The sequence below is a fragment of the Canis lupus genome, chromosome 10 (genome assembly GCF_048164855.1).
Source record: "Canis lupus baileyi chromosome 10, mCanLup2.hap1, whole genome shotgun sequence".
In the NCBI taxonomy this organism is placed as follows: Eukaryota; Metazoa; Chordata; class Mammalia; order Carnivora; family Canidae; genus Canis; species Canis lupus.
The window spans coordinates 18,102,181-18,123,118 of NC_132847.1; the positions used below are offsets into that span (position 1 = coordinate 18,102,181).

The 20,938-nt window shown below is 39.2% G+C and overlaps 1 protein-coding gene and 1 long non-coding RNA gene across 12 annotated transcripts in view; one reads left to right on the forward strand and one right to left on the reverse strand.

The window, feature by feature from the left end:
- Positions 1 to 7,533, reverse strand: part of LOC140641284 (uncharacterized) — a 49,878-nt gene extending 42,345 nt beyond the window's left edge. Inside the window, exon 1 of the long non-coding RNA XR_012037838.1 lies at positions 7,475 to 7,533. This is a non-coding gene — a long non-coding RNA (uncharacterized lncRNA). The remainder of the gene's footprint in view (positions 1 to 7,474) is intronic.
- CCDC192 (coiled-coil domain containing 192) overlaps positions 1 to 20,938 on the forward strand; it is a 215,738-nt gene that overhangs the window by 130,204 nt on the left and 64,596 nt on the right. For all 11 annotated transcript variants that reach the window (XM_072840859.1, XM_072840863.1, XM_072840860.1 and 8 more), the window contains one exon: positions 19,817 to 19,949. In XM_072840859.1, coding sequence (XP_072696960.1) covers positions 19,817 to 19,949 — 133 coding nt within the window. The remainder of the gene's footprint in view (positions 1 to 19,816; positions 19,950 to 20,938) is intronic.

Below are 20,938 nucleotides of genomic sequence, written 5' to 3' on the forward strand. Positions count from 1 at the left end.
GGCCTCAGGGGGTTTCTTTCCTGGAGCTAATCTGGCATGGCAGTGAAGAGTCCAGACCTGGAGCTAGCCCTTTGGGGTTCAAAACCCATCTCTGCCACTTAGTAGGAGTGACCTCTTACCTAACTTCTGCTGCTCACTTTAGCCAATCTTCTATGCCTTGGGTTCCTCAATTGCAAAATAAGGATGCTAATTAATATAAGAGTCTCTACCACAGAAAATTCTGAGATTCTCACAAGTTATTATATGTACCTGACAGAGAAAACACTGAATATATGTCAACTCTCATTATTGTTTCAGACACTTAGTTCATCCTGGGAGGAAAGGCACTATCCATTATTTAAACTCTAGGTATGTAAATTTCACATGGAATATAGAATATACAATAGGAGCAATTTGTCACCTACTCTAAGATAAAGGCTTCTGAATAAACATGAGAAATCCTTCTCTACATCTTGCATTGAATTAAGTTGAAATTAGTGAGTAAAGATTACTCTCTTGCACCCTAGTGCTATAGCCGGAATTTCCAGCTATAGTTTTATCTCCTTGCACTCCCAGCCCAGTCATAGCCCACAACCCACAGGGGCTGGATACCGTCTGTTTCTGCCTCATTGCTAGGGGCCCATTCTGATCTAGCGCAGTCACAAAAGGTCTAGCCAGCACCCGGTATACAATTAATTTATACTCAGCTTGGATTAGAGATACGTAAGACCCATGAGAGGTGAGGAGAGAGAGAAAGCGAAGGGAGGGGCGACAAATCTTCAGCTTCTCAGTACACATTTTCCTAAAGCCAGTCCTGTTTCCCCGGACTGAATCGATGGACAGCTCAGGTTTTCCTGAGCTACAGAAATTCCTTTTGAAGAAAACAGGCAGATACAGACTCAGACTCAACACAGACTCAGAAAATTCAAATAAGAGTCTTCAAATCTTGAGTGAAAACAAGACTTGAACTTAACATACCTGGCCAGGTCAGATCAGGACAGCAATAACAAAAGAAAAAAAAGGAAGTCCGTCTGCCTTTTCTGATAACATCTGCCAAATGACTGTGAGTAATAGTGTGTGGCTTTCAGGATGGTTGTAAAATAAAGACCTTATTAATTACACAGTTTGGGATGAGCACTGCCACCCAAACTTGCCACTTCCATGCATGTGGTTTCTTGATCACATTTAGCTCTTGGTCTTTGGCATGTGTGGAGCCATGAAGAACATCACATACAGTTGGGTAGGCTATACTGTGAAAAAGGACGCCCAGCTGAGGGCAAGTGGTGCTAACCTCCAGTTTTATTCGACTTAGCACCTTGATTCAGGAAAGGATGCCTCTGGAGGAAAGGCTACTTGAAAAAAATCTCTTTCAAAGGTACTCCAGAAGCTAATGCACAAAGATGCATTAATCTCGATGAGTGTCTTTCACTACTTCCCACGAAGGTTCTCCATGGCATGTAGCAGCAATCTTGGCGGACATTTTGAACTCTCAGAATTCTGATCCCCTTACTTATAATGGGGGAGTTTTCCATTATAAAGATCTTCAAGAGAAACAGGGCCCACCTGGTGCAGCAGGCCGGATAACTTTCTAGGAACCCCTGTGGCTAGGGCGAAGGAATATCACCAATCACTTGCACATTCCCTGAACAGAAAAGGGCAGGGGGAATTCCTCTAAGTAACAGTAAATTCCAGTTTCCAAGGCGGCAGAGGCAGGAATAGCAGGAGCTGTAGAAAGCATCCATTACCCAGCACCACAATGAAGGCTTTCAAGTAGGGCTGCATGCAATGCTAGCCTAGTTCTGCTGGTGGTTCTGCTGTTGCACTGGCTGCTGTAAAGTCACCCTTGTGTCCAGCCTGTTTTGCAGTCTGATTCTCCAAGTTTCTCAGCAGTAAATTCAATTCTCTTAAATTGGTCTCAATGGTTTACAAATAAAATCGTTGTACAGAGATTAGGATAAGGAGAGTTTTGATGCTGCTACATCCATCACAGAGAGCTAAAAGTTATCCTAGAAATGTTATCAGACAGGACTCTACCTTCCTACCACGACATAGGTAGAGCCAGCACTCAGCTGGTGTGGGAACCAGTCTTGTCCCACCATCTCAGGAATCTTAGAATATCAACTATTCATTGCTTTCTGGTATATTGAAACTACTCCTCTCAAGTAGATCCTTCCTGTCAATGTTTGAATATGACCACATAGCTCTAAGATAAATAAAACCATTTGCCTTGAACCCACATGACTGAGCTATTGCCCTATCTCACAGCTTACCAAGTGGAGTGTCAGAGTACTGTGTGTTCCAAGAATGGGTTCTAGATGTGCCATGAAATATTGAAAGTTAAATAAATATTTGGTAAATTAGAATCTTTAGGAGGAGGACCCAAGATGCCCGTTTTAAACTTTTTCTGCCAGAACTCAATGTAATTTGTAAGTCTGGGTAACTATGTCTTCCTTCATTTCTGGAAATTTCTCCACATTTTTACCTCAAATATCTCCACATTTTACCTCAAATACCTCACATATTTACCTCAAAAATTACCTCAAATATAAAAGTCACTTCATCTTCTTTTCCTTCCTTCTGAAAAGCATCTTACACTTAAATTAGAGATCCTCTCCCTACTCTGTATATCTTAAATATTCTTCCTTACTTTCTATTTCTTCACTTCTATAGATTCTCATGATTTCACCTAGTGTGTCCACAATTGTCAGATCTTTTATCTGCTTTATCTATTCTATGGCTTAATATATATACTTTTCAATTATTTTTTAAAAGATTTATTTGGGAGAGAGAGAGAATGTGTGTGTGTGTGTGAGAGAGAGAGAGAGAGAGAGAGAAAGTGAGCACAAGTGGTGGGGAAGGAAAGAGGGGGAAGGAGAAGCAGGCTCCCTCCCTCTCCCTCTGCCTCTCTCCCTACTCACCTTCTCTCTCACATAAATAAATAAATCTTAAACAAAAAAAGAGTTTCTTGGTATGGTTCTATTTTTTGTGTATGCTGACACTTTCTCTCACTGCAACGAGTTATCTTTTGTGCTTTGTAATTTTAGTTTGTGAGCTTACCTTTGGTAGGATTGTTTCCATGAAAGCTCCTAATACTCAGTCCCAAGTTTGCCTCTCTTCGTGTTTCATTAATTTTGAACCAATTTTTATCATTTTATGGTTCTATTTCTGTATGATAAGGTAAATATGAATCAGAACTATATACCATACACAACGCGGATTTGAGATTCAAATTGCTCCAGTGAGGGATGTATTTTCAGCATTTTTGCCAAATGAAAAGACTCTTCCTAGCTTAGGTTTACATGCAGGAGAAGAGCAGTATCCTAACCCAGCCCCTTTTAGGCACAAGGCCTACAAAAGTTGACTCTCATTCCTAAATGACCATTATAATTGCCACCCCTAAGATTTAGGCCTGCTCACAATACTCCTGTAGGCTGCTTCACTTCCACTCTTATTCAGAAGTTCTTGCTTTGAATTTCCATTGCATTTTGAATACCCAGATAGTTCACATTTCTCCTTTCAGGCTTTGTATGTATTTTTTAGATCTGTAATGTATTTTTCTATATTACCATACGGCTTGTGTGGGAAGGGTGTCTCCCCAAATCAATCCAATCTGTCATCTTGATCACCAGTCTGGACTCACATTTTTAATAAACTCACTAGGTAAATCTTATAGACACTAAAGTTTGGAAATTAGACACGAAGTTTGAAAATTACTGCATTATGGAATTCAATACTTTCCTTTTTACCACTCTCTCACCCTCATCATCCCACAAACACATAGCCAATTACTCAAATTCAAATTACTTCCTAAATATTCTTGTCTTTTCACTCCCTAAATCAATTGCCATTGAAATGATTTCATTACTGAAATTCCAGCATCTAGACTTTCTCTCTTAAAATTGTACCCATTCAGGATGCCTGGGTGGCTCAGTGGTTGAGCGTCTGCCTTTGGCTCAGGGCATGATCCCAGGATGCAGGGATCGAGTCCCCTATCAGGTTCCCTGAGAGGAGGCTGCTTCTCCCTCTGCCTGTGTCTCTGCCTCTCTCTGTGTGTGTCTTTCATGAATAAATAAAATCTTTTAAAAAAATTGTAAATAGATCATCATGGTGATCTGTCTACAGCATGTATTTGCCCAAACCTAGAATACTTCTCTTTCCTACAAGATAAAGCTCAAACTTCCTAGAATATAGAAAATCACCCATTATCCTACATCTCTTCTGCTTTTTATCTCAGTTATCTTTAACTTGACTTCATGAGGTTTCCTATATAGACAATGTTTATGAACCCTAGTCTTGTGCATATTGGAATGACCTTGTCCTTGTCCTTCTTTCTTCCGAACCCATCCTATGCATGTTTCAAGACTCAGATCATGTAATATCTCCTCTAGGCAACTGTACGATAATGTCTTTGACCCTCCAGGAAGGGCGAAAGATCTCTCCTCTGTGCATCCAGAGGACCCTATACATGCTCCACCACAAAAAATTATACTGGAATTTAATATATCTGTTTCTCTCAAAAGAGAAGAGCTTCCAAAGAGAAGGGATTATGTTTGATCTTTGTATTCCCAAAATCTGCCTGTATTATTATGCTGGCACAAAATACAATGTTTGTAGAATTATTGAGAATCCCAGAAAAACAGCTCTTTCCAATGAGCTGGATCCTCTCTTAAAGTTTTTTTCTGCTTTGGAACATTTAACCTGGTCAGAAAAACATATCCTCCAGAAAAAGTCTTCATCTAAAAAGATTTAGTAGATTATGTGCTTGGAAAATTGGGATCAGTCCAGTAGAAATGTTCAACCGTTGTTGATATGCTCTCTTGGCTCTGCCAAGTTGACAGAAATACCACTCCTAGTATAATTCCTTATCAAATTTACAGTTTTTTCCCCATTTGTTCTATCATAGAAAATAGTAGTAACAGTCCCAATGAAAAATAAAGAGATTGAGAAAACTAATAAAGAAACAATTAGATACAATATTTTCTCTCCTTAAAAATATACACAGTGTGATTCCAGTTTGGGAGAGGAAAAAAATAATAAACTGAAACAATACAAACGAGCAAAGACTAGTTAGTAACTATATTCCACATTAAACCTTTCTAGACTACTTAGATTCCTCTTTTTCATATATTGGATTATGTTGAAGTATTTTGAGGTCCTATAAGATTTTTCCCTCCATAAAGCACAAAATTAGACTAAACCCTCAAAGATCTTTGAGACATATTATGCCACAAAAACGGCATTTCTTTTTCTTTTTAGCTCTGTGTGTGCACGCACGTGCGTGCATGTGTGTGTTAAGTGCACACAGGAATTATTAGGGGATTTAAAGCATTCAACAAGCATGATTGCTTTTTAAAAACATCTTGAGTTACTTTTATACAAGAAAAATAAAATATGAATTTTAAAGCTAAAAACAGATTTTCTTGAAATATCCTTTTCATTGTCTTTGTTCTCCATCTCATTTTGAACACTTGAGGCTTAAAGCATTTAATTAGGATGAGTTAATTCATCCATATGTAAACCCTGAGGTGGTTTTAAAAATTCCATTTGTCATTAGAGAAAGTGAACATCAGGCACTGGCCTCAGATTACTGTGTTGTTGACAGAATTGGGAACAGGACTTAAAACTTTCCTGCTAGATGTCTTTGAAGCTTATGAATGTCATTGAAATAATTTTGAACAATGCAATGAGTGTGAAAGCAGGAATGGGAGCTTTCCTTAGCTTTTGTGACCCGAGAAAGAGTTCCAAAGGAATTATGAGTATGAAATAAGAACCAAAGTTTTGTTTTTCGTTTTTTTCTCCAAGCCAAAAAAGGAAGAAGTGCTGGAGCTTTGAATGGCTTGGTTGCAGTTTTGTACTGTGATTACTCTCTCTTAATATTTACCCTAAGGAAGGAAGGTGATGTACCCCACACATTCTTTCACTGCACTTCCAACCCATAGTATTATTTCCAGACATGAGATTCCTTTGTTCCAATTAATTCCTTTCTTCTGAAATTGGCCATCTATCAAAAAATGGCAGACATATTACATGGACCAAGCCTCTACCAAAACCTTCCCCATATGCAACCTTCTGGAGATGCTGCTATCCCTACTTCCCAACTCACACTCACACCTCCCTTAGTGCCCTCATGTCTACAAGCATACACATGTCCTTGGGACAGTTATACTGCCTTTGTGGACAGCATCTGGCTTTTTCTATAGATACCTCTCTAATTGACCTCTATAGATATGCACATCAGAACCATCTTCAAAAAGCTTAAAAACTGTATTATCCATTCCACATCCAAACTCTCTCAAATTCTGATTGAGTAGGCCAGGAGAGAAGCTTGAGCTGATATACTGATTCAAGAGCTCCTCAGATGGATCTGATATGCAGATGTCAAAGCGCAGAACAGGATGGGAACCCTTAACAGCCCCTTTCTGAGAAGTCAATGAAAGAGAAAGAAAGGCTCATCATTGAATTAGCTTGTTTGATAATAATCTTCTCCAAATGTGTTTCTTTGCTAACAACTACTGTATATCTATCAAATTTTACCCACTTCTTAATGACTCCAGGAGTTTGCCTGCAGTGGAATTTTGCATTTCCTAATAAAAGAATTTTAAGTTATATTGATGGTAGTATAGACCTTTTCTTTATTAAAAAAAGGGGTGGGGGGGGAAGGCCCTATGTCAGGCATAAAAGAAATGATTTTTAAGATTGAAAAGGATTAGATTTCTAACTTAGAAATCCATGATAGATAGGGGAAGAGAGAAAGCAATAAAACAAGAAAAAGTCAGAGAGAGACAAAAAATAAAAGACTCTTAATTCTAGGAAACAAACTGAGGGTCACTGGAAGGGAAAAGGGTAGAGAGATGGGGTAACTGGGTGACAGACATTAAGGAGGGCATATGATGTAATTAGCACTGGGTATTGTATAAGGCTGATGAATCACTGATGTCTACCTCTGAAACCAATAATACATTATATATTAATTACTTGAATTTAAATTTTGAAAAATAAAATGTTAAAAAAGAGGCATAAGAAAATAAAACATTTAACCTTAAAAAAAAAGAAATCTGTGATAGAAATTCTTACCAAAATCATCTAGTATGATCTGATACGACTCCTAAAAGTCTTCCTAATTTAGAACCAATGTACTTGGTTGACAATGAAAACAAAAAGTAAACTTTTTTAGAAAAGGAAAATGCAATTCTTAATTAAAAGATAAAAAGTTTCAGTTCATGTAAGAAAAGCAAGTATTGAATGATTATATTGCTATGATCATGATTTCAAGAAACGTCTTACACACAAGACCCAAGAAGTAAAAGTAGCTCATGTGTCTAACCATGGATGAATGGACAAGCAAAATTCAATATATGCATATAATGGAATATTACTCAGCCTGAAAAAGGAAGGAAATCCTGTCACATGCTACAATATGGATGAACTTTGAGGACATTAGACTAAGTGAAATAAGCCAATCACCAAAAGACAAATACTATATAATTCCACTTACATGAGGTATGAGAGTAGTCAAACTTCCAGAAACAGAGAGTAGAATGGTGATTGTCAGGTTCTGAAAGGAGGGAAAATGGCGGGTTGTTATTTACTAGGTATAGAGACTCAGTTTTTCAAGATAAAATAGTTCTGGAGGTTGGTTGCACAACAATGCACACACACACCACTATTGAACAGTAAACTTATAAACGGTTATGATGGTAAATTTCGCTATGTGTTTTTTGCCATAATTAAAAAGAAAAAAAATGTCTTCAGTTGAAAAGCCAAGACTCAGTATTTGATATTTTTTTGTGTTTTGTTTTTTTAGTATTTGATATTGTCAGCTTAGAGAAGGCACTACAGAATTGAAATTAAACCCAAGTAGAAGTTAATTTTGACTTTAACACATAATATATAAACAAAATTAAGGACCATATTTACTATTCATTTTTTCAGATAGTCAGAAAGTATTTATTTCTTGTGTATCTCCCGAGATAGTTTTATAGAAGCTTGACTGGCTCTGAGTCAGCCTCAGTCTTATCTGGGGAGGATTAGATTCAGTCCAGAGTGTCACAAGTATGTATCTCTGGGGTCCTGACATTTCCAGATCTGAGTGTTTCCCTGTCAGACCAGTGTTGTTCCCATTGTTACTACTAACAATGACTTGAAAGTTCCAGTCTAAAGCAGAATTGATCAAATATGGCTCCTGAAGTTTTTCTGGGTCAGGACCAGACTAGACAACTCACCATTTGTCCAACTTGGGACATCTTCAACCTGTTCCTGATGAACAACTCATCTGATTATCCCTAAATCTTGCAATCTCAGACCCTGGGAAGTTGTGACACCACTAGTCACTAGTAAGAAATGAGGCAAGTGGCTTTAAGCCCAGTCCACGTATTTCCCTCCCTACCCATTATCATTGCATATCTGAGACAAGGGTGTGTTAACAGGAACAGGCTTGGAGGTCCACCAGATAGGACTCTGAAATATAATTAGATTTCTGTTTGAGATTTCAGCTTCATGTGCTGTCTTTTCACTGGTAGCTTTCTTAATGGAATTAGAGAAAATATCTTTCGAAAGAGTGAAAGAGAGACAGACTCCTGAGCCCAATAAAACCAAGTCATCTATATTTGATGACTCGTTTTACAGCAAGGACGTTTGTCTAGACTGATTAAAATATGCAATCTGAAACTAGTTAATACCTACATAGCCTTTCCCTCCCTCTCTGACTCTCTGCATGCTATACACAAGCATTGGATATTTCTTTCATCAGGTTATGCCTTTACACCCCATCTTGCATGCATATAACTCCATTTACACAGAAGATCAAATTCTGAAATTAATCTCTTTTTCTAAGGAATATTGAAAATATAAATCCAAGTATCCTTGTCTCTCTGCCTATGAAATATGGTTTTGTGACATGGATAAGACAGCTTCTGTAAATAGTGGAGAAGGACAAGACAAAAATGTTTAACTAAAGTCACAGGTGCAATTTTGTGTATGAGTAATGAAACCGGATTTAGGTTGCAAATGTTGCAAAGTTCCCTGCCCAGAGAATGACTGACACCTTTTGGTATGAAAGTTTTCAGATGTGTCAAACCACTGCTATTTCTTCCGTCATCGGTAAGGGTTAATGGTATAGGTTGCCGCAGTGGTGAAGGACAGGAACTGCAGGAAGACCCCAAGGGAAAGACTAGGCAAACATTGTCAGATTATAAGGTTTTAGCTAAGAAAGGAAGAGTGATTTTGATTTTGTTGCAGTATTGGAAATATGGTTTTCTTGTCATCAAATAGACACAGACTACGATGTCACCATCATTAGATAAAATGCCGTCTACTACACATGCACCCTCAGTACACATTCATAAGATAGCATGAATGTGAACAGAAGTGAAGACAAAATGTCTTTGCAATCAGACCACCAAAGTGACCTTGGTTCATGGGCATATGAACTTCAAGGTAGTTCAGTTTTAATCACTGGATTATATTTATAGGTGTCATCAGGACTATATGTAATTTATTTCATTACCAACTGTGTTTTGCTTTGTATCTCTAGTATCTGGAGGAACTTGGTTTTTCTAATTAAAGTCCAGGACACAGGTTTAGTGATTCTTGCTATACCATCTGAGTCTTTTTTTACAATAGGACTAACAATACAGTGATTGGCTGAAAAGAAGAAAGTCAGAAAAGAGAATTTTTAGAGTAGCAATAATAAAAGAACTGTTAAGCATTATCTGATGCTCTAAATAAAAGTATTTGGGGGTGCCTGAGTGGCTCAGTTGATTGGTCATCTGCCTTTGGCTCGGGTCATGATCCCAGGATCCTGGGATTAAGCCCCACGTCTGGGTCCCTGCTTGGTCTGCTTCTCCCTCTGCCACCTCTCCCTACCACCTGCTCATGCTCTCACTATCTCTCTCTCAAATAAATAAATAAATAAATAAAATCTTAAAAAAATAAAAGTATTTGGTTTCATTGTAGGCAGACTAGCAGACTATATATCATTGGTTCTGGTTTTGTGGCTCACTCGTACTAGATGGTTGTGACTTCCTACCATCTGCTTCAACTTATTCCATTGCCTTGATTTTATATTGCCCAATTAGTCTAATATTCAAGTGAATCTTTTTTTTTTTTTTGGTAAAAGAGTCAAAAAGCAAATCACATCTTGAGATAGGAGCCAAGTTCAAGGCTTAATTTCTGGTAATTTTTCCACATGCATTTATATGTCCCTAATCAAATTAACTGTCAAACATTGCTTGCAATGAACCTGATTGCACACTTTAAATTTTCTTAGGGGGAAGCTTGACTTGAGATTTTTAGCCATTAAGAAACTACTTTTGTTTCCAGATTAAAGCAATTGAAAAATTAGATAATAAACAAATTACTCATTTAACTCCAGCTATATAATATTCAACTAACCAATATTACTATAAAGATTTATGCTCAATAATTATTAAGAACTGCTGTCTCAGAAGTTCTAAAGAGTAAAGATTCTAAGATAATGATGGCAGTAATGACATTAATTAATGTCATGCCACTCAACAATGTAAAAAACACTAGCGATGTATTCATTTTTTTAGTTTTAACATTATAAATAGAGGGGTTTTTTACATGAAATCAGATTCATTTCGCTTACACTTAGAAGTTTCTGTTATATGGGGTATCTGGGTGGCTCAGCCAGTTAAGTATCCGACTCTTAATTTTGACTCAGATCATAATCTTAGGGTCGTGAGATTGAGCCCCATGTGGGGCTCCATACCCAGTGGGGAGTCTGCTTCTTTCCCTCTCTCTCTGCCTCCCCCCATAAGTAAATCTTCAAAAAAAAGTTTCTGCTGTAAAATTGTTTCAAGTCTGCATTAAGAAAGCAGTAGTTTTTAAAAAAAGTTTGTTTGTTTGTTTGTTTGTTTGTTTGTTTAAGAAAGTGAGAGAGAGAGAAAACACAAGCCAGGGGGCGGGGAGGGGCCGAGGGAGAAGGAGAGGGAGAAGCAGATTCCCTGCTAAGCAGAGAACCTGATGTGCAACTCAGGACCCAAAGATCATGATAAGCTGAAGGCAGATGCTCAACCAACTGAGCCACTGAGGTGCCCCAGAAAGCAACAGTTTTTTAAATATTGTATTCCATTGGAGAGGATACATATTGCAGAAAACTTCCTAGGTGGACAAACTGCTCTCTCCAATTTCTCTTATATACTGTACAAGGCTTTTTCATGCTACATCAGAATCATTTCTCCTCTTATGATTATTTTCCTTTCTTCCATTTAGAGTTCCTTATCATTTTTGAGGTTGTCTGAAGGTCAGCTCTTGTACTCACTGAGCTTGCATCCCCTATAATTGCTCTGCTTTCAGGGCATAGTGGGATTTCTGAAGGAGAGATATATTTACCGAGAAGGTTAACTTATTAGGTTCTCTTTACTGCACCAGAAAACCCTCCAAGGTGATTTAAGCACCTTGGTGTTTCAGCATCTCAATTTTCCAGTCTTCAAACACATGCCTTTGCTTTATGATTCAAGGTAAGTCACAGATGGCCAATAGCTGCTGACTTCCTCCCAGAGGGCAGCCTTAGTCAAGTTCAAAAGGAGTTCTGGGCACAGAACAAAACAAAACAAAGCAAAAACAAGTATCTGCCCAATTATAAAGCCTTTGCAGAGAAGAGGCTTTTCGTCATTTTTATAGTCATGTTAGAAGAGCTTAGCAGTACTTTCACAAAGCAGACATGGGAATTCTTTCTTCCCTACCTATATACTCTGTCCTCTGGTTTCTGTGTTCTTCCACCCACATCACTTTTTAGAGCAGTTTGCCAATGACACCAATACTGGTAGAGGTGGGGCTGAGAAACTAAAATTGCTTCATATACAGCTTTGGGCCTTTGGGTTCTCTCTGTCCCCAGGGAAGATTGGACTGGGAAACATCTTCCTGGTAGGTTTTGTTAGATGTGACAATGTATTCCTCTTTCTCTTCTCAGGGTGTGATTTGAGATTGTAAGACTAAAAACTGGATTTGGCTTTAGCAAGCACTAGCTACATTTTCTTTTTGAGAGTGACCTATTGAACACTTGGTTTTGTTCTGTGCTGTGCTCTGCCAATATGAAAACTTATTTATTGCAATGTTGGGACTGTAGGTTCTTTCTTTTTCAACAGCCTTGGCGGTCAGCCTGATTAATGTGTACTGGGTAAGAAGAATGAGGCAGGGCTACATTCACACACAAAAAAAGCTTGTTGGCAGTACCCCTTAATCTTAGGAATGAGTTTGTTAGAATACTGATATTTTAGTTCTATATGAGGGCAAGTGGACCAGTAGACATTGGTCCAGTTCATTTCTTTGAAGTGAGGGGGATCTCAATAACCTAGCAACTCTGCCTTCTATCAAATGTAATCCCAATATGTGTGTATAGGTGACCTGAATCCAGTCCTTCCCAGCTCTCTGTGTGAAGAGGGATTTAAGGGAAGGCTGCCTGCCTAGATAATTATTTTTGACTTTGGGATCTTAAACGTCAGGGATTTTAGTTATTATGCCCATTTCCAATCACATGCCTGTTTCATGGCCCTTCAGCTTGTATGGCCAAAGAGCAACATGATATAATGTGTGGGGGGACCCACAAACATTGAAATGAAGAGTCAGAAAATCTGAATTTGAGGCTTCAGTGTTTGCATCTAAAAATGGAATTAATAGTAGTTCTACTTCATTGAGTTGCTACAAAAATGAAATGAGCTAGTAAGCATCAACTTCTCAGAACTATGCCAGGCATATCATAGGTGGTTAGTATTAGCTTCTCTCTGGAACATTTCCAATAATAATCTGTATACTACATGGAAAGAAGGGCCACTTATGGTCTTTTAGGGCAATAAATTCCAACTATTGAACGTTCTATTGTTAGAAACGTCTATCTTACCATTGGAATTCACTCCAAGTGTAAGTTATCTCTTTATCTTGTATTAATTTGTAACTTGTCTTACATAAACACTTACACAGACATTTCTGGAAACTAGGACATCTACTGGCAAACCCCGCCTCTGTCTCTAATAATTATTTATCCCATAGAGGGAAAGAACTGAGACTTGGCTCCAATTATAGGTAAACTCCTCTCCTTTAGTGAGTCAAGATATCTGTCTAGTTACTAGGATTTTGTTTTCTTTTTATTAGAAATTCCACACTTCCTGGGTATAGGGAACAGAATTAAAATTTATTTCTATAGCATGTAGTAACATAAAATAAGCTACTCAAATGGAAGGGATACTGCAAAGAGCTGAAGAGGATCAGCTGTGATTTCCAAAGTCTGACTATTGGTCGTGAAATGTCAACAGTGGTCATGTGAGGCTCAACTCTTGGTCAAGTTTGAGATGAAGTCTAAAGGTTTGTGTTTTAACAATTCCCCCAAAGACCTTATTAAATGAAAGAAGACTCGGCTGCATTTTGTTTTTTGTTTGTTTGTTTGTTTTGTTGTTGTTTGTTTTTGTTGTAGTTGTTGTTTTAAGATTTTATTTATTCATGAGAGACACAGAGACAGAGTCAGAGACATAGGCAGAGGGAGAAGCAGGCTCCATGCAGGGAGCCCAATGTGGGACTCCATCCCCAGACCTCTGGATCACACCCTGAGCTGAAGGCAGATGCTCAACTGCTGAGCCCCCCAGGCATCCCTGCATTTTGCTTCTGTGCTTGGTTTTTCATTTAAGGTGTTATATAAGAAGGTTTCATCTGATTTGTCACTTTAGAGGATTGAACAGAATGGCCACAATCGACAGGATCAATTCCAGACCCTCTGATGAGAGAAATTAAGACACCTGGCACAGATAGCTCTTAGCTGGGTTCATCAGAACTTTGTTTTATTTCTTAGGTTCTCTATATAGCAAGATCATGGCAATCCAGGCTGCAAGTGTCTCACCACCATGCTTCAGTGTTGCTCTTTTATAACCAAGTCTGGTTTATTGCCTTTCTGCTTCTCCTAATTAGAGCAATTCACACTCTATCAAAAGTTAGCTTTAAGTAATTTAACAAAGTAATAGTGCTATTGATTAGTAAAGCTTTATGCTGCCACTGGGAAGAAAAATCAGCCTTTGGAATTAAACTCGGTTCAAGTCAATTCAGCTGCTTACTTTCTAAGAGATCATGGTTACCATGGTCTGCTCAAGTTCTCTGAGCCTTCAACTCTCTCACCTATAAAATAGATCCAGGATCATAAATAACAATTAGGTATTATCAATGAGCAGTGGCTGCTGGGAGTGTGGACTAAGGATGGTGAAGCCAAGTAGGCAAGCCAGGGTAAAAGAATCCCGAAATCAAAGGTCTACTGTGGAGTAGAAAGTAAGCTATGAGGCACATATTTGTCATTCCTGGACTTCTAAAGTATATACCCAAGGATAGCATAAATATAAAACAAAGTAAGAGATGTGAAATTGATTTTTTAAGCCAAGTTGTATCCAAAAGCTACTATCACTTTTATTAGTTTTATTATTAACAATGGACTATTAGAAAAGAAATGAAAGGAGAAATCTGCTTATATGTTCTGTATTCAAATCAAATTCTCTTATATTTCCTTGGTAGTAAGCATTTTATCCGTGGTCCTCTGGAGACAAAACCGGTCTTTGTTATTATATATGCTAAGTAAAGAAGGTAGGCTGAATGGGGTAGATTTCAGACAAGGTGGGAAGAAGCTATGCTCCAGCAAGCCTGCCACAGATGCCACAGGCATTAAGAGGTAGGGCTTTAGGAAGTTCCTCACATCATTCCACAGAGGCAGCCACCTACTTTGCCAGGCATCAGGCCAGCTCTGGCAGGAGATTGGATCAAGGCTATTTGCATCTCTGTTTTCAGGACATTAAGTGTTGTCTACCCACACAAAGTGAGGAGGAGATCAATGCAGTTCTGCAGAAAGCTTAATTTTGGAGAAGGAAAAGGAGGAGGAATTGGTAGAAGATGGGGATGGAGAAAGAAAGAAAACAAGTCCAATCTTGAAAAAAGAGAAATCTTGCTTTCAATGAAGTACAGATTCCATTTTTTTTATTTTTATTTATCTATGATAGTCACACAGAGAGAGAGAGAGGCAGAAACACAAGCAGAGGGAGAAGCAGGCTCCATGCACCGGGAGCCCGACGTGGGATTTGATCCGGGGTCTCCAGGATCACGCCCTGGGCCAAAGGCAGGCGCCAAGCCACTGCACCACCCAGGGATCCCCAGATTTCATTTTCTAAAGTGTGATTAAGACATCTTTAGAAAAGATACTTTAGTATGTTTAGGGGAGGGTTGAGAGTTTCCCTGATGTGTTTCAAGGAATAATGATAAAACAGAAAGATCTATCCTCTCCTTGGCATAGTACTAGGTACTGCCATTTATGTGTACGTCACATAGTATGAGTATGTCATTTATGTGTTATATGATATGGGATCAACGGCCTGGAAGTGTCATATGCCCAGCCCAATTTCTCAGGGCCAATAGATGACAAAGCCCAGCCTCAGGATCTGAGGCCACAGTTCAAAGTGTGTGGAAAGACCAAAAAATTTTAAACAATGCTGGCAACTTTGTGTTGTAACTCATCTATAAATAGTTCCCTGACAGTTTCTAATTCCCGATGACTTGGTATAATGCAAGCTATTCAGCAATGTGATATGGATAGATATTTCCTTTTCAAAACATTGCATGAGTACATGATTTCCTCCCTTGGTCTACCCTCTAGGAGAAGTAGGAAAAGAGCAAGGTAATAGGAATTTACCTCCAAGCTATAAAGCCTTCCTCTCCTTTCAGTAATCATGGAGAGGAGTTCCTAGTTACTAAGGAGACAACAACAGACTCCATTAGGTTCAAGTACAACACTTAGGTTGCCTGGCTATAGAAAGCCAAAAAAGCAAAGGAAAATATTATCATTGCTGAAATCATTTGATGTCTATGACTAATAAAAAACATGTTGGCAAACTGAATTTTTAGAAATGCCCAAAGGGCTAGGTTAGAGCTACGAATTAATGGCATACAGCAGTTCTGTCTGAAGAAAAGGAAAAAAAAAAAAAAGATGTTAAACTCTTTTAAAATTTATCTGAATAACCAAAAGGTCCCCACAGAAATCTTAGCAATCAATTTTGGTTCTTTATTCAATTTTTAACTTCAATCTAAATTTCCCTTCCCCTTTCCTTATAGCTAAATAATAAAGTTTGCACATTTTGAGTCACGTTATCCTTGGGTTCTGAGGGCCCTGGGGGCCTCTTTTACCTTCTTATGCAACATCTCATAATTCAAGAGTTATTTTTAAGGGGTCCCTGAAAACTGTACCCACTTTAGAGACTCTGAGGGCTGATGTGTCCATTCATGCATGTGCAGTGCCCCTCAGAGGCTGGAGGAAGCCAGAGGTGGAAAGAATTGGAGGTGAGCCAGACCTCTAATTACCTCTTGACCTAGGTCCCAGAGGTTACTGTGGGCCTGCCTAAAGATGTTCATCCAGCCTCTGCTTGATCATTTCCGGAGCAGGAGGCCTTTGACAGGACCCATCCTATCTTGTAATGAATGCAGCTCTGATTGTTGGAGGGTGCTTTCTCATGCTGTGCCAAAATTTGCCTCCTCTTGCATTTTATACCTGTTGTTCCCCATGGTATCTAGAATAATACTGTCTAACTCAATTTCCTCTCCTCTTAAATAGTACCTTAGATTACTGAAGTCAGACATTGTAACTCCCTTGTATACTGTCCTCTTTAAACAAATATCCTCAGTTTCTTTCTTAGATCATAAGACAAATATTATAACAATAAAAAAGGCAAAATATATGATCACCACAAGGGAAAGACAAAAAGGTGGTCTGGAAATTGGAATTTTTTTTTAAGATTCATTTACTTATTTTATTTATTTATTTATTTATTTATTTATTTATTTATTTATTTATTTTTGTTGTTGTTGTTTTTATGATAGTCACAGAGAGAGAGAAAGAGGCAGAGACACAGGCAGAGGGAGAAGCAGGCTCCATGCACCGGGAGCCCGACGTGGGATTCGATCCCGGGTCTCCAGGATCGCGCCCTGGGCCAAAGGCAGGCGCCAAACTGCTGCGCCACCCAGGGATCCCCATTTACTTATTTTAGAGAGAGAGAGACAGAGTGTGTGAGTAGGAGGTGGTAGAGAGAGAATCCCAAGCAGACTCACTGCAAAGCATGGTGCCAGATGAAGGGCTCAAAAAGGGGCTTGATCCCAAGACCCTGAGATTATGGCCTGAGTCAAAACCAAGAGTCAAATGCTTAACTGATTGAGCCACCGAGGCCCCTGGAAATTTATTTTTTTTTCTTTAAAAACTTAAAGGAATTAAGTTTTTTTAACTGAAGGGCTGAAATGTTTAACTGGCACTAAGAATCATCACATCTTTATATTAAGACATATCCATCAAGTTATTCTATCCATCCAGTCATCCTATTGAAAGAGAAATGTAGCTTGATAAGACTTTTCCTTGGTGACACCACCCCAGTTCCCAGAGGCCACCTCACCAAATCTCTCCAAGTTGCTTTTAGTTTTTGCTTTTGTTTATATACTATCAATGCTTACTTTGAGAAAAGTTTCCAGGAAAATACTGATCTGCATTATAACACATTCTGAAAAGAAGGTGAATACCATCTATTAAGAATTAAGAGACAAGCAATGTAAGGAAATGCAGTCTTCTGTGCCTACTCCTATCAATATTGCAGTAAACAAGATTTCCAACACAGAAAAGCTGAAAGAATTTTCTAGTAAATACCCACATACTTAATAACTAGACACCATTACCACATCACCTATCAATATCTCTTTCCACCCATCATCCCATCTCACTTTTTTACGTATGTCCATGTAGAGTGCATTCATCCACACACTTACCCTAATGCGTCAATTTGCATGCTGTTACTGTTTTTGGTTCTTTTCTGATACTTTTAGTTAGCGCTCTCTTCCAAATCCCTTTGCCACTCTTTCTCTCTGTATCACTCCTCCCACATTCTAGCCCCAAAGTTCTAAATGATAAAAACAAAATTTGAAAAGTCTGAGCATGGACAGTATTTTTTTTTTTTAAAGATTTTATTCATTCATTCATGAGAGACATAGAGAGAGAGGCAGAGACATAGGCAGAGGGAGAGCAGCACTTGCAGGGAGACTGATCTGGGACTCGATCCCAGGACCCCAGGATCACACCCTGTGCCAAAGGTAGACATTCAACCACTGAGCCACCCAGATGCTAGGGACAGTCTTGAAGTAGCATCAGGAAAGGACACTGAAGACCACACAGGGCCTCACCGGCATTATCACCTCAGGCCTGGGATGGACGAGATCCTCAGGAATGAGCGGGCACAAACCAACTTACGAGAGAGGGTGGTATGGATGAGCATGCCAACCTTATAGTTTACTATGGGAAATATAGCTAGCTATCAAATACCCAGGCCCAGATATTTCTTGATCAACTCCATCTCTCTCTGAACTAATCTACAGGACCAGCCAGATGGTGAAGGGTTTTTGTGAACAGAAACTCAGTAAAGAAGGTCTTACTGGTATGGAGCCTTATCAGCATTGATTTTTCAACAGCTGGCCAGCACTATGCCTGACACCAAAGGGGTGCTTCATAATTAGTACAAAGATGAAATGAATATGTGAATACTAGCTACACTCTAAGAGAACTGCTGAGCAGACCAGAAACTCATGTTGTGTGGATCAGGGCACCTCTTATCTGCACTCTGTTGGTGAACCATGCCAGTCTACCCCTCCAACTCCCTTTAAAGAAGTTCCATGACTACCATTATCATTTGAATAACATTCTCTTTTAGCCACATGTATGGCATTAATTCAGCTTTCATGAAATCCTAATCCTGCTCTGGTCTGAAAGACAACCTGTATTTAAAATGGGGTTATCTATGTCTATATAATCCCATCTTTGATGAACTGATTTTACTGGCTTTACTCACAAAAAAAAAAAAAAAAAAGTGATTCCCTGCTACCTAAAGTTTCCCCTGATGTACAAAAACCATTCCTTTCCCTATCTCAAGATTTATGTCTGATAAGAAATGTTAGTCATTTATTTTCTGGGCTTCCTAATTACCCATCCACAAAGACTTGGCAAAGTGAGCTCTTCAGTGGAAAGGCAGCAACACAAGCGTAAATACAACACTTTTCACAACAGTTTTTCCGCAACGATAGATAAATCTAATTTTGACAAATTGATTTCATTTTGAAATCCATAAAAGGAGCTTTCTAGTTATAAAGTCTCCAGGTGAATCCTTTGGTTAGGCAACAACTTCCTAAAGTAGTTCTTTCAAAGATTTCAATGTCAAAAATCAGACTATTTTATAGCAAGCAATTCCTATCTTCTATTGCTTAGTGATTTGTACTCCTGACCACTTTCCCTATACAGATGCCACAGAAAATATCTGTAAATATCAGCATTTCATGGTAGCATCCCACTCTTCAGAGATTATTTGAACACAAACCTTTATGGTGTCAGAGTGGAAAATGACACAGAAGAAAGGCTCTCTGAAAGAGGCTCCCTCTTTCACGTGAGTTTTCTTACAGACTGGGAAAAAAAAAATCAGACACTTTTAGGCATTGACACCTCAGTGTAAAATGCCAACCACTGACTAGAGTTGCTTTCTAACTGCCTCTATTATAAGCAACCAAAATACAAAGTTCAGATGCAGATTAAAACCCTTAGAGAGGGTAAAAGATACCCTGATGTAGAGAGTGGCTTTGGTTGCTAGGTATTGGAATGCTTTGACAGGAGCACATGCACTCGGTTCCACAGACTGCAGAAAGGATTCAAGCTTGATAAACAGGGAACAGTTAATCAAAGCTGGGCTTCAAAGGCCATGTTTGTTCAGACTTCATTAGTTCTTTTTATTCCTTTGATGCATCTGTCTCTAGTGACAGAAACTCTTATTTTTTCAAGAAACTAAAGCACAAAAGGAAACTGAAAAAGCTGCAAACTGATTTGGCAACAGCGAAGCAAGAGGCTGCCATCACAGTTCTGGAACTCAATGAGAAGATAAGGACTCTATGTGAAGGGAAGCCAGCCCCTAGAGGTCAGTATTACCATGTGACAGTTGCACACTGGCCTCCATCCTGTGTGAGGTATATAGTTTTACTGGCAACAGAGCAAAAAGCAGGGCTCTGGTGCCAGGCAGCCATGCTGGCCTGGCCTGGCCTGGCCTGGCCTGGCCTGACCTCCATTCCACATGAACAGTGGCATTACACCAATTACTGACTCCTGGCTGGGTTCACTTTCACTGTTAAGTGAGGTTGAGAATGAAGAAGAGGTCCCTTAGAGCAACTGAGGTTCCTGAAGCTGAGGAGCTGGGCTAAATAGACCTGATAAGTGTCTTTGCACAAGCTGGGTGGCAGTGAGGGAAGGGCAGAGTCTAAGGAAGAAGTGAGGGATGAAGCTCTGGAGTGGAGTGAGGAGTGGAGTTTGTCTCCAAGTGTGGACAGGCTTGTTTGCTCAGGCAGGCACAGGAAGCTGAACAGTGAGCGTTTTAACACAGGGCCAACAAACGAGCCAGGACCAAGCAGGGAAGGCTGGGTGAGGATGCTATCTGGGTGATTCAGAAGAATGTTAGTGATTTTGGTTTGGATTTTTGAACAAGTCTTCTCTAAGGGACTATCAACACACATTCGGGAAGGAAAACCCCTCAGACTGTCCTCATTAGGAATGATACGAGTTAACATTCAAAACTATGTGCCAGGCATTCGCTAAGCACTTCACATGTATTTAATTCTCAGAAGAGCCTCTGAAGTAAGTACATTTATGGATTCCAGAAGAATAAGCGGAGGCTTAGGGATGTTGATTACTTTGCCCCAGGTTAGACAAGTGTGAGCAACACCTAGGCAGTCCGCCTCCAGACAGCCACTTACCCTACCCAGTGTGTCTGCGTACCTCCGACACAGCAGGCTACTTCATTCCTGCTCTACAGCAGCGAGCAAGCCTCGTTCTGCCTGGTGAATCGCTCAGAAAACTGTGGTCCTCTGGATCAATGCCTTCCTCTCATGTGTGGCACTCTTATAAAGCCAGAAA